The 15,077-nt window shown below is 36.8% G+C and overlaps 1 protein-coding gene across 1 annotated transcript in view; it reads right to left on the bottom strand.

The window, feature by feature from the left end:
• Positions 1 to 10,945, bottom strand: part of si:dkey-247m21.3 (5-hydroxytryptamine receptor 4) — a 42,555-nt gene extending 31,610 nt beyond the window's left edge. The window contains exons 1-5 of the mRNA XM_055153742.1: positions 10,861 to 10,945; positions 9,230 to 9,394; positions 7,398 to 7,598; positions 5,370 to 5,523; positions 2,090 to 2,754 (exon numbers count right to left, since the gene is read on the bottom strand). Coding sequence (XP_055009717.1) covers positions 2,090 to 2,754; positions 5,370 to 5,523; positions 7,398 to 7,598; positions 9,230 to 9,394; positions 10,861 to 10,883 — 1,208 coding nt within the window. The 5' untranslated portion in view covers positions 10,884 to 10,945. The remainder of the gene's footprint in view (positions 1 to 2,089; positions 2,755 to 5,369; positions 5,524 to 7,397; positions 7,599 to 9,229; positions 9,395 to 10,860) is intronic.
• Between the last annotated feature and the right edge of the window lie 4,132 nt (positions 10,946 to 15,077).

Below are 15,077 nucleotides of genomic sequence, written 5' to 3'. Positions count from 1 at the left end.
AAACTACTCTCATTCAGTGTCATATTGAGAGAAAATTTAATTGCTCTGAGCTCTGAGGCCTCGGCCATTAGTGGCACTGATGGCAATTGGTTGGGGGCCCCTCCAGGTTCGGGGGCCCTCAGCAGCCATTTACTTTTGCCTAATGGTAGCACCACCTTTGAACAGGACCGTTAACGCTGGTACTGATCACGGTCTCCTGAATATGTGTTGCTTAAATCAATTTTAAAACTTTTCTAACAGTATTTGCTAATAAGTGCATGGTATTTCCATGATAACTGCTGAACATTCCATCATAGAGGTACATGTAGAACACCCCCTCGCATGATGTCACTGTAAAATATCAATAAGAAGTACACAGTGGACACAAATTGGTGATGTATTCCAGGGGTAAATTTTCTTCATAGATCTTCAGTAAATAGATCAGTAAATTTGTCACTTTCTTTAAAAACATATGGATGAACTATAAGGGCAAACTTTTACTCTTGAGAGGAATCTAGCATAGTTGGGCGTGCCTAGCTGGAGTAGCCTATTATGAGATTGATATCGAAACTGAAGAAACTGAAGCAACCAATGGAAATCCACTAAGACACAGGGAGAACATACAAACCCTAGATTTTACATGTCATGAACTGAACCCGGGACCTTCTTGAAACAAAGTTAAAAAGGCTAAACACATTGCCACTGCACAACTAAAACTGTTAAACTTGATTCATTGGAGACTGCTAAGTATGCAAGATGATTTGGGACCCTAAACCTAAAAAAATATATAAAAATAACACTCTATATGTGATGACTATAGTACATCTTTTCAGTCAAAATAAAAATGTCTAAAATTATCCATGGATCCTCTGGTTTCTTGTGCATTTGGGCCTAAGTGTAAGGTAAACACAGACAACCACTAGAAGCTCTCCTCCTCTATCATACTTCTGCAGAAGCCACAAAAAGAACAAACACACGCCTTGCTAAATCACATTAGTTAAAAGTTATGTTGAAACAATATATGATTATATCTCAGAGATTCTAATCAGATTACTGCCTAGAAAAGAATGATTTGGAAAACTGTAGTGATGGTGGTCTTTTTCCCCAACGCTTTTTGTTTTTTTCCACAAGTGTTTTGACAGAAATAGAAAATAAATCATAGTTATTATAATGTATAGAAAAGAAAGTGTAGATGCTGGTATTAAAAAAAAAAAATCTATCTATCTATCTATCTATCTATCTATCTATATATCTATATCTATATCTATATCTATCTATCTATCTATCTATTATATATATAATATATATATATATATATATATATATATATATATATATATATATATATATATATATACCTAAGGTAATACTAAATAAAGAAAATAGTAAATGTCATTAAAATGTAAAATTCTTTTGGATTTGATTTTCTAATAATTCATTTATGAGTTTTCTTCATAGTTCACCTTTCACCTCATAATTTCATTGTAAATGGAACAATTAAAAACTAGCCTGCCAAGATTTTTTTCTCAGTACAGTTCTTCACAGATTAAAAAAAGAAAAAAATCAAAGAAATTCTTCAAACGAAAGCAAATTTTTCTAATCTTACTTCAAATATTACAGTAAAAAAATCCAGCTTTTTCTTACTTATGAGCACTAAAAGCCATTCACTAAAACTGAATAATCTTGGTTTGAACTTTAAGCTTATCCTACACACAGCTGACAAGATAAGCAGTATCTTGTAAGCTTTAGTAGCTTTACCTCAGGAGAGTGCAAACACACACCTATCTTCAGCCATGGATTCTATATGAATACTGATGCAGAAATGGTGTTTCCTGTTAAAAAGAAAGGGGCCATTTTAACAGCCAGCATACTATACTAAATACATAATTATAAATAAATCAAAACAAAAACTGAACGAATCATTGGAAAGCCATAACACTAACATTAAAAAGTGTTACTTATAGACAGCTGACTGAGAAAAATAGAGCACTGCAAAACCTACTGAAGAAAGATTTGACTAACTAAAACATGGCAAGACAAAGGGGTTAGGCATATGCATCATCATTCTTAGAATATGTATGTGTGAACAGTTTGAAGTATATGTCCATACCTGAGGGCCATGGACGTCCCGTTGACCGATGCGGCGGAGCACGCTCTGTTGGTGTGTCCATATGAGTGGCTGCCCTGCCGTGTGTAGCGCTCGTCCCCACAGCACAGGATGACCAGAAAGGCCCTCCGAAACGCCCTGTTCAGGAAGGCGTACAGGAAGGGGTTAAGTCCTGAGTTTATATACCCCAGCCACAACCACGCTGTCCACAGCTGCCAGGGCACTGAGTAGTGAATGAACGGGTCTACAATGTTGGTGATGAAAAATGGTGCCCAGCACAGGCAAAAGCAGCCCATGATCACAGCCAGAGTCTTAGCTGCTTTAGTCTCTATCCTCATGCGACTGTTCACCATGGGACCGTGTTCTGAGGGGACGGCACCATGGGGTGGCCTGAGTCTGTAGTGGTCCAGGGGGTCCGAAGAAGTGGATGCTCGCACAGTCATGATCGGTGTCGTTCCGGAAACAGGGGCGGAGCCTGCGCGCTGTAAGGTCTCGATCTGGCGTACGTGGCTCATGGCGGTGACGTAGATGCGCTGGTAGGCCAGGATCATGAGTGCCAGAGGGACGTAGAAGGCTACAGCCGAACAGATCAGAGCGTACGGCCAGTTCACCAGGAACACACAGCTGGTGTCATTAGCACCGCCAGCTAAAGCCCGCCGCTCTGCGATCTGTATAAGACAAGACTGATTGGTCATGTGGAGATAAGCAGTAATGGTGAGTGATTTTTAAGTACAATCATACTGATCCTGTTTGTCCAATGATTCATGTGCTGTCTTTGTTCTATTGCAATTTCACAAGGTGACATCAAGGGGTGTGCAGTGATGGTATAAAAAAACAATTGTGACAATCAGACTATTTGTATTGTTGTGATTTTTAAAAAACATTCATACTCAAACACACTCAAAAACACTTGCTCGCTTTGTCGGATTTAACCACTCGCAGTGAGGTGTGAACTCTAGGATGAAGCAGTTTTCGTCTTAGGTAATGGCAATATAAAAATTACTAAGTCGTGTCCTTTTTCTTCTTGTGTCTTGTGTAGTGAAGAATACCACACATATTTTCCAAGATGATTTGATTTCCTAAAGATTATCTTGGCAAAAATATGACTTTTTGCCACTGAAGTCCTGATGATACCAGTGAAGTACCCAGTGTTGAATAAACACGTTAGGCCCTCACACAGGTCAGGACATGGATACGCTGCTTAACTCTAACAGTTAATAGCTATGTTATGTAAACTCTAATACTTAACCCCAGTACTTTCATATTGATTGTTGGAACCAACCATCAATGCATGTCTTCTTCATAAAAATGTGGTCACACTTTGGCATTCTTGTACTAGGTTCAAGCCACTGACTTCAAACAACTTGTATAACAATCAAATCATATTTCCTACAGTTGTTAACACAAGTCAAGCACATTTGAAATTTGTAATACAAACCCTATTAACATTATGAAAAAGATATCTCATCTTTTTCTTTGTTCAACAACAGTGTATTTTAGATGCTGGCTTTTTGATGAAATACAGCCAGATCTCCAGTGAAAGGGTGCACAGGAAGCTTCTGTCTGGGATGCTTACACTGTCTCCATGAGATGAATAGGTCTATGGCACCATAACAAGGTCAGCCCAGAGTCAAGCTCCAGACCTCTTACTGTAATACTCCAAGCACAACATTACTCCTGATTGTGCATAATGCCATAATAATGATGAATGCATCAAATAGGGTACGCACAATAATCGGTTTATCGCACGATTAGTGATTCACTGTTAACCACCAGTCTGTCTTTATTACATTACATTTGATATGAACCAATTTGGTATTTGTGGGTCAAAAAGTAACATTAATAAAAATATAGTCTTATAAATGATGAAACAGTTACTTATTTTTTATTGGAATAACTGTGGATAGCTGACTATTAAAATAATAGCAATCACATTTAAATAATTGTATTGAACTGGACAATACAGACTCTAAAAAACAGTGAGCTGTATCCAAATCTTTAAACAAATTTTATAGTCATTACACTTAATGGTGCCAATCAACTACAAATAAAGTAATTAAAGTTTATTCTGACTCATATGAATCTCACCCAAAAATTGTAGCAAGGACACTAAAAACCTACAGAAGAATAAAACAATAGTAATAATCAAATACAATAAATTCGTTGTGCATTGATGAATTGTATGAAAGAGGCTGTGGTGTAAGTTCTCAAACTCATTAGGATCTAAAAACGACTGCTAGTATATACAGAGAAGTACCAGTAAACAACTTCAAGCACAGCAAGAATAAACTGTCCAGCCACTCTCAAATCTCCACATAACTCACATTCTCTTCTTATCCCGTCACTTTTACCACAAAAACAGCGACTAACCTATTAATCCTCAGGGATGTACTGATACTAGTACTGAATATCAGTGCTAATACAAAAAAATTGCTGGATCAGGTATCGGTTCCATGACATGGGTTAAGACAATATTCTGGTTGGGCCTGTAGTTGGATATAATATTAAATATGTACAAGATGATTTTGGCCAAGAATGTCTTATAATATTTGGACTTTTATTCATACAAATCTGTTCACTAGCTATTTGAAGGATAAACGGCAGTCACATAAGGCAATTTGATCTCTTGTGTAAATACATAAGTAATAATAAGTGATAAGTGCCATTCCCCATACTCCATACATACACTGGTATTGGTTGATATTGGGTATTAGCAGATACTTTAAGTCAAAGTATGGACATTGGTATCGGAAATGAAAAAGCTGGATCAGTGCATCCCTTTTAACCATTACTCACAAACACCTCTAATATATACAGTATTTATTTATATTATATCTATGAATGAACAGAATTGTATTGCCATTCCGCACCATTTCTCACTGTCTGTTTTTTCGGTGAGAAAAACGACACAGCCACCCTTTTCACATAATATTGTTTTTGGGCGGAATTTCTTAGAGTCTGGCCAAAGCGTTTTGTCTTTTTTGCCTGCCTCTGGGTGTCTCTGCCATCTCTGAAATAACTCCACAAACGCCCCAAACACATTGAAAGCAGAAGAGAGGAGAGAATTCTAGCTAGCTGCTCGGAGCTAGAGAGCCTCCACTGGGGACTCGAATTGTTTTGTGATCACTGCATTACTGTGTCATTGTGGAAGGATTGGAGGTCTTATTAAAAACAGACAATATTAGACAGGGGGACTTTTAAAGGAGGTACATGAAATCCCTTTGCCCGATGCATTGTGATGTTATCAAGTAAAATGTAAAATAAAAAGGCCTAAATGACTTACTATGTCCTCGATGCCGATGGCGTTCCAGCTTTGCATGATGGGTAAAAAAGAGATGAAAGTGGGAATGAGCCAGCAGCCACCGAGCATCACAGCCACTCGCACCGGGGTCATCTTGTGTCTGTAGACCAGCGGCTGGCAGCAGATGGCATAATACCTGGAATAAGAAGGTATTTCATGAACAATATTAAATAAAAACTGGTGTACTATTGTTTACCCCATAAAAGAATGTACCCTCTGCTTTAGAACCTTCCTTCAGTTCTCCTGAGGTAAGCAGTCAGGAGCAGTGTCCTGTCTTCAGAACTAAACCAGCATCTTAATTGTTAAGAGTTTCTAGCTAAGGTAGGAATGCACTGAACCAGCCTTTTTAGATCCAATATGGAGTTCCATTTCCATACATCTTAAACTATCTTCAGATACCTGATAAAAAACAATAAGAGTACAAGACTAAGCATTTATTTCCTTTAAACAAAACTAAAATTACTTATTGGGTTCTTTTTAAAGACAATACAGTAAGTGTATTAACCTTGTTGACATGTTTCGGCTGCTAGCTGCAAGTCCTCTTCAGAACTGTCACTAGTGTTGGTGCAAGCCCTGGGGTTTCAAAATGGCCGCCCATTCAAGTCAATGGGCTGAGATCAATGGCACATGATCCCAAATTAGCCTAGCCTGGCTAGGTACTTCTGGTGGCTGTGGACCGACCGAGCATATGCAGTAGTGCTCTTTTCTCCAGCGGGCACACACGAATGCACGTGAACGCATGCACGGAGTGCGGTCTTGTGTATCATGTGATCGCTTTGACCAATCAAAGCGAGAGGAGCTAGAGCGGAGCTGGAGCTAATGATTACAAAGTGTTTTTTAAGACAACTAAAGGATTTTGAGCTGAGAAAAAGTTTATGATCTAAAAATAGGTAAAAATCGCCACAAAGTCTGACATTTATGAAAGTCGTAGGTGCCCTTTCAGCCGAACATGAGCAGTTTGTGATTACAGTGCATTCTATGAGAAAATTCTTGTCTCAGCCCATGGGTTTTTTTCCACTGTAGTACCAGTGAGTGACCACTATGTCAACTGGAAGCAGCTACAAGCTAGCAGTACCCTATCCAGTTATTTCAATAGATCCATGTGTTGGTAGTGACGTATTGTATAACAGCTGTTGTGACTTCCTGTAGGTGTGGTCAGCTTGATGGACCTGGCAGGTCACTCAGACTGACCATGCTTCCCGCCATCCAGTTGTCTCAAACACTGGATCAGGGAGGCCATTAAAATCAGGAAAGGAGGCAGGGACTGAATTAACCGTGATGACGGAGTGTTCCTCCTTTCACACACTATGAAATGTAAATTGTCTTATTACATCAATATATATTTCCAAACAGGATATCGACTAAATCCATATTTGGATGATGATATCCAATCCAGCAAATATTATACTAGTATCAGATCAGTGTAATCCGAACACACAAAATTCAAATCTTCTCAATTGCGTACATATTTTCACACACAAGTTGGACAAAGTCTTTAAAAGTGCACTATGTAATTTTCTGGTTTAGCTTCTGTCCATGGAGAGGTTAATGCTTTACTATTCAACAGTATGGAATCATGGCAGTATGGCATTAGCCTATGGGTGTTTAGCTAAAAAAAATGGCTATAGTGGCTAAAAAAAAAAAGCACTCTTGCAGTCAGCAGGATTGCCTTTCCATAGAGCCGGCCTGTAATTTGGCCTTGTGGGGCCACTTGCTTGTCTCTGTGGAGACAGATAAATCCCCCATCCCCCACAGGTCCAAATATGTATTCAACTGAGAATATGCCTTTTATATTTGTGTTTTAGAATCACCATTTGAAAACAATTTAATGCTTAAAATACAGTTATTTTACTCTGCTTTGGACTGCTTTAAAAAAAAATGAAAACTAGAAATCTTAAGTGTAGTTTTCTAAGAACACTTTTTTTCAAATTTCCCTTCCTCATGATAAGTTCCAAGAATGCTTCCTTTTGTTCCACTTAATCAAAACAGACTCTCTCCACTCACACTGACCTGTCTAACGCTATGCAGCACAGGTGTAGGATGGACGCTGTGGTGAGAAGCACGTCCAAAGATGTCCGCACCAAACAGAAGATCTCCCCGTAGTGCCACTCCCCTGTGGTCAGCTCGATGGCGGCAAAGGGCATGACCACCAGCGCCACCAGCAGGTCAGCAAACGCCAAAGACACGATGAAGTAGTTTGTCTTCTTTTTACTGAAAGACAAATACGCTGTTTTTATAAAGTAAAAATGGACAGTACAGTATTACTTACACAAGTAAAGTAGTATTATGCAGTTACAGAGATTCTGTGCTCCAATATTAGAATTTAAATCTAAGTTACCTCAGTGAAGATTTGGGGTTGAATCTTTTGCAACCCTCATGCTTTTACTGACAGAGGATGGGGTGTAGACCTCTCCATTAAAGGATATTACTGACTATTAGAAATGGCTGAATCTGGTACTTATACCAGTAAAAATTATAACAAACACAATACAGTACAAGAGGACTCTGACTTTACAATCCCTCAGACAAAGTGAAAATTGTGAATAATTAAAAATTTTAATTTCAAATCTGATAATTTTCAATTCTCCCCTACATTTACCTGACCAATATGTTTTTTGTTTTTTTTTCATAGCTGATGCCAATATAGGTTGTTTAGAATCTGGAGCAACTGATGGCCGATAAGCTCATCCAATATTTTTGAGGCAACATACTCTAGGACAAATTTATTTTTTCTCCACATTCATTAAGCAATTTATATTTACTAAAGACCCACCGGCTTTTTAAAAAAAAAAATTACCACAAACCCATAACAAAGCACCATAGTCATGTTTTCAGCACTCATCCATTTGCACTAAAGTGTTCAAATAAAGCTCTATGGGTATTTTTGGGCTGTGAGTTACTCAAAACAAAATATCGGCCTGTGCTTGAGATTTAAGGCCGATAGCCTATACGCTGAAAAAGTCAAATATCGACCCAATATATCTGCCAACCAGATATCAACTCAAAACAACCACTTAACCTGTTGCTGTCACATGCTTTTTATGACCTCAGCAGCTTCATGAGAGAGCTGCATGTTCCTCCTCATGACAGTTTTACAGTCCCAGACACTACAGCAGTTTTAATGTGGTTTCCCAACTGACTTTCCTAGAAGGACTAAGAGGAAACTATGTGCAGGCCATGCCAATAACCTACTCTGACTCTCCATCATGTAAGTCACACGGAATGGATTGTGTTTGAAAAAGGAGATATTTTTACGATAGCTTTCTAAGGGTACTCGAGTGGAGAAAGCCATAAACCGAGAACTGTAAACAAAAACTGCTCTGCGTTAAATGGATGAGTGATATACAGGTAGTTAGTTTTATGGCCATATAGTAATTTAAAGTAGAAATATTATGCTTTTTGTGGTGTATAGTGATAATCTCTCTTATATGTATATCATTATTTGTTCTAAGGGAGCATTCTTACTAGGAATAAACCTGAAAATAAATATGGACTAACCCAGGACTAGAGCAGGGCCAAACCAACATACATCTGCTTATTTAGGCTAAGTTCTTCTTTCAAACACAAGACACTCCACCTTGTGATGTTACGTGTTCATATAGGAAGTGCTCTGGTGTGTTTTTAAACTCCACACAACTTCAATCATTAGGATGAATACTACTGTTCCATGACATTACAACGTGAAACAGAGCATTTTGAGCTGAGATAGACTCATAAAACCCTCAAACATGTGTGAAAGAATCAATGAAAATACTGAGAAGACTAAGGTTCAGGAAAATTATAAACATGGTAATTAATTTAGCATAGTACATGTTTTAATGGTTGTGTTTTGTTATACCTACCGGAGATGTCTGTCTTTGCACAGGGCCACCATCACCAGCAGGTTGCCGAACACAGTCATAATAATGATGATGGACAGGAAGATGGTGAGAACTATCTTTTCCACAGAGCTCAGGAACTCCGAGTGCTCCCCTTGTTCTTCAGAGTCGATTATGTCATCCAACGAACTGCAAAAGACAAGAGCAGATATTCATGATTTCAAGGCAAAAATAGATATTGTAATAGAGATGCACAATTATGGAGGGGAAAAAAATCAAATTCAACATCAAATTTTTTTCTGCAAGTATTGCTATACAGATAAGATTTGCTAGTTATTTTTTTCAAATCCAAACTCCATAAACAGTGAACATTTTGAACACGTACATGAGCAGTAATATCTGAGAGAAGACTGCAAATATAAACTGCAAAACTAATGCAAGAATCCCGTGTGTTTTCAAAAAAAAAGTTAGAAAAAAGTTTAATTAAATATTTTATTATTTATAGTGGACAAAAAAAAAAAAACTTTGTGCGATTTGGAAATTGTGCCATATTTATACTAATTTCAACTTCATTGCATTATATTTTGCAGTGCTATATTGTAACTAAAAGAAGATATGAGTACTCTTATTCTAAAGATGAAAGAGGATTTTACTGGGAAGCTTATGCAATGACACAGCTATAGGAAGAAAGAACACAGTGTATCCAGGGGCAAAGGTCATACAAGTCTGCCCTAACAGGCTAAAATCAAATTCTAATTAATCCTGTTTTGTAAACCCTTGAGCATGAATTATATCTAATTATACACAGGCTAGCCTGCATCAGAGGTGCTTTAAAATTCAAGACTACCTCATGTGTTTGTCAATAGTTCATTCATAACATATTCATGTTAACAAATGCTTTTTAGGTATACTTGTATGTATCTATGTATTTCTGTCAAATCAAATCAGAATTTGATTCTCAATGTATCTTTGTAACATATCCATAGTAGAGGATCTTACAATAATCCATCCTTCGTCCAGGATTGGTTGAGTGACCACTGTTAAAACAATATTTGAGAGGACACTGAAGAAGAGATGGACCAACACGTTTCCAAAAATGTTAATTGTTTTCTGGGTATATTTTGCAAGGGATATAGTTGCATTACTTAACTAATGAAATAACTCTTGTATGTACTGCAGTTTCTATTAGATTTGAAATTTATTTTTCCAAATCAGAACTGAGGTCATTGTGCACATTTTAAAGCATTAACATTTGAGAGAGAATATTTTCCCCTATATGAAGACAGTTGTTGCTTGCAGTACAGCTGCATCCTTTGTTATTTGCTTAATTCGTGTAGATACTAGTATATTGTGTAGCCCTATTTGAGAGAAATATCTACTGTCATTGCAAATGAGATTAGATTTGTGATTTATGTTTTAGTTATAGTAGTAATGCTTGAAATTCACATTTGAAATGCATCTAGAAAAATTGAAAAAAGACTGAAATATGAACTGATGTTTCAGAACATGTTTGTATAGACCTAAACTACATGGGTGCAGTTTTTATGCAGAAGAACACCAAATATTTTTGTTGTTTATGGAGGAAATTATGGCATTTTGGTGAAATTATCATATCATCCTTGCAGCTCTACCAAGTCACTAAATGTTGAACTCACTTTTGCGGGGATGCTGTGGCCATCACTGGTTGTCTGCATTGAGGTCAACAGAGGCTGCTCCTCATCACCCCATTCTTCTGTCCCGTACTCTAAGAAAACACACATACACACAAAGATATTATGCAACAGAGCTGGCAACATAATAGTGCATCTGCATGTCTCCACAAATAGCCCCCCCAACTCACTCCAAGCGCACAAATGGTTGGGACCACTTATCTGAGCCAACATGTGTTGTTTGTCTATAGAGACGTATTAAGACACCAAATGTGAAATGGTACTAAGAATAAGAATCCGGATCACAGCTTGAAAGTGTAGCACAAACAGGCAGCGAGGATTTCTGCCAGATCGCACCAGTCGGTTACATTCTCTGTGGATGGTAAAAATATCTCACATTGTTTGGTATTACTGGAGAAATTTAACTGTGAAAGTGGGTCAGATGGGGATGTCAGAATTAATAAATGTACTATTAATTAAAAATAGTGATGACACATGCAAGGACTGAGACTTTCTTACAGTGAAAATGTCAAACTGATGCAAATTACTACAAACATTTTTTACCTCTAACTTTCAAGTGAATATAAACATTTGACATTAGCCAGTAATATTTTTTGGCCCAATATCACAATTCAATATCTTAAAATTATTCAACTATCGATTTCAATACTTCAATTCTGAATCCAAGTAGTGTTATCAGTACATCTGTTTGTGGTTTTCAGAGATTGTACAATGTAATGTTACAATCCCACATGGGAACAAGAGCCAGTTTTCCATATTGAGTTACATTGTATTGCCATAACAAAGATCCAAAAGGAAAATTAACAAATGCTGAACCTGATCATTTCCATTAGTGACAATACCCAAATTTATCTAACCTCAGATTAATTGAATGCTTCACTCACTGATTCTGTAGAAATCTGCAATATTTTTCAGCCCCTTGTGATATTATTTCTGATACAAACGGACTATGCGTGTCCCTGATCCCCAAATATGTCATTGTAGATAATCACCTCAGTTTTAAAAGATAAGGTTTCTATTCAACATGATCAGTGTATTTTTATCTTATCTATCAGTGGCTTCTGTTTTCAATTTTCTAAAATAATACTTTATTTAGTATGTGTTTAAAACCACAAGTACATATTTTAGGGGAATCTGTCAACCAAAAAAATTATGGGATGAACAAATTCCCCCATGTTGGTCAATAACAATTTTTTTCCGGTAAATCATTTGTTACTCACACAAAGCTTATACTAAGTTATTGCATACTTTCTGAGGACCTAAAAATCCAAGAAGTCAATGACGTACAGTGGGCCATGAAATTGTAAACAGTTTGACATTCTTGGAGAAAATCCTGTTTATGATGAAACACCAGCTGTTTTGTAAGATTGTTATCATCATTTGTTTACAGAAGAGTTTCTATCTTCTGTCAATCATCCCATTAGACCCGCCCCTTATCAGATGCAGCTAAATGTGCTCTAGGCTAGTGAAATGGGAGCTGTATTGTATAATGTCTCTAATGTTTGTTTACAGTGACAGTATACTATATGGATCAGCAAAAGAGGGAGAGGACAGGAAAAACCGGGCATTTACTGTAGACACCTTATCAGTTTTAAGTGCTGATTACAACAGCCCATTTTATGAGGGCTATTAGCTTACACAATGGGACAGCTGCAGAACTCACTTTTACAAGATAGGTCATGAGATTGTTCTGTGTCTATGAGACTTATCCAGTTTCATATGATGTGCATGTATGCATTCTTCAATTGAAATTATATATCCTTTGTTGGGAAGTAAATGAATACCTGTATACTAATTCTGAGTAACTGTATTCTGGTACAGTTATATTTTCGTTTGGTGGTATTTACAAATACAATACAAAACACACTAAAATATCTAAAATCAAAAGGAATACATTATGGTATTTGATCATGTAATTCAGGCTTCAGATTGCACAGAATTAATGAGAAAAACTGACAACTCCGCTCTTGTGATTAGTGCATGTGTGATCTGCTTTAAAAACAGTGAAACGAATATAAAGCTGTTTTAATCTTATGTTGCATCTTTACACTATAAATCAAATGCAACTCAATGGAAAAATATGTATTATTTATTAAGTATTCACTGTACAGTGCAAAGCTTTGGGATGCAGGAGTGCTACGTGGATATACAAAAATGTGCAGAATTGTCCTTTTGGTCAGTGTAGGGACCCGTCTCAAATACAAAGTAGGAAAAAACTGAGGCATCAAAACCGTTTTGCCCTGATGAAGGCCGAAGGGCTGAAACACGTTGGTGTGATTTTAACTTTATTTGCCATGTGGTATTAAAGGCTTTTAATTATTTTGTACTTTTTGAGTGCCTCAGTTTCCTACTTTGTATTCACTGTACAGTATTTAGATTTGGCATGTATCAGAATATGTTACAAAATACATTTTAATGCAGGTATTCAGTATTCTGTTACAAAATATATTAAATTAAATAATAATATAATAATATTCTTCCCAGCACTGTCTATATTATATCATATCATATCATATCAACAGTTGGCTAAGCATGCCATCAACATGAGAGGCACTTCCTTCTCAGTCCCTTGCCATTTTATGAGTGGACCAGTAGTTATGCTGTGCTGAAAGCAATTGCAAAAAAGATTGCAAAAGAAATGGGCCACCTGGGAGCACTTTGGAGTCTCTCCAGAGGAGCTGGAGGAAGTGTCTTGGGTAAGAGTCTGGGAGTCCTGCTTGGACTACTGCCCCTGTGTCCTGGCACAGGATTAAGATAGTTGGAGGATAGTTCTCTGTTTGAGATCATAAACAAACACACTTTATAAATTGTTTATTAGAAATGTAAGAGCTGGGTGAAGGATCACTTGTTTTAAAGGTGTTAGAATGCATGTGTGGTTCTTGTCAATAACTGTATTATAGAAATGTCTGTAACCTTAAATAAATCATAACATTTTGGCAATATATGTAAAGCAGAACTGAAGAAGCTTTCTCTTTTGTTCAGTTGACAGAATTCTTATTTCTTTTGACATGTAAACCATAGTAATCTAAAACGAATCTAAGGGTGCATTAATTTGCATTCTGTATTGTATTCTATTCCTGTTCTAGTCATGTTTTTTTTTCTGGTCTAGTCAGGTTTATTTTGTGGTTTAGTTCTGTTTTAGTGTTGTCAAGTCTGGAAAGTCTGATACTAATCAATATTAAAACTAATATTGAACTCATTTGAACAAGTATTGATACTCATAAGTAACAATCAATAGGAAAGAATAAACTTTTCCTGAATACCTTTAGAATGGTCTTGAGCTGTATTAGAATTAGTGTCAGACCACATATACCTGCACGACTGAGGGACTACACAGATAGATCTGTTAATATAAGTACTATTTTTGATGTTGAAAATTACATTATTTTCTCAAAACAAAGAGTGTTTTTTATTATCATCATGGTATCGGAATTGGTAGTAGTATCAAAATCAAGTTTGAACTTCAGTTTTAGTATTGTGACAACACCAGTTTAGTCCCAATTTTGATGTGGTGAATGTGCAAGTGCATCCCTAAACTATAACAGTATAATTTATTTTGGACATGCAGGAAATGTCTAATATTATTAAAAAAAAACTTGAGTGCCCTACAATTAGTATTTATTTACCAAGTACACGTACAAATTGATGTGATGTTTAATCCCAGTTACTTTTTTTCTAAATTAGGTTTTGATGTCATCCACACTTATAATGGACAAGTACAATCACACCCACTTGACTCCAGAACAAAAGAATCCTCTGTCCTCTGCTTGTCCTGCGAAAACTGTTAAATTACATTTTCTTTTCAGCGAACACAGCCAAAAATGTGGAGATTGAGTCAACACTTCTCAACTTGCCCAAACTGTTCAAAGTCAGTGCACTGGGCTGTCAAAATACATGACAATTCTGACACACTTGACCCCCTCCCGCCTTGTGGTTTCTCATTTCTGAAATTTGAGTTTGTAATGAAATCAAAACATAAATGACAGCACTAGATCAGAAAGTGTTTGATTTTGTTATCAGCAGCTTCTTAAGGCATACAAAAAGATAACACAAGGCTAGATTACAACTAAACTCTGCAAGAATTTGGCTGACTAGCAGACACGCCATCTGTACTTCCAACAGAGATAGATAGACGTTGTGTTCTTTTTCCATTCGCACTGATAAAAACTACAACTAACATGGCCCCCTGAGGTGTTATGTAG

Source organism: Boleophthalmus pectinirostris, unplaced genomic scaffold, assembly GCF_026225935.1.
Source record: "Boleophthalmus pectinirostris isolate CB_2022bp ecotype Guang Dong unplaced genomic scaffold, ASM2622593v1 HiC_scaffold_18, whole genome shotgun sequence".
NCBI lineage: Eukaryota > Metazoa > Chordata > Actinopteri > Gobiiformes > Gobiidae > Boleophthalmus > Boleophthalmus pectinirostris.
Note: the sequence above shows the minus strand (reverse complement) of the source record. Positions and strands in the feature narration are given on the sequence as shown.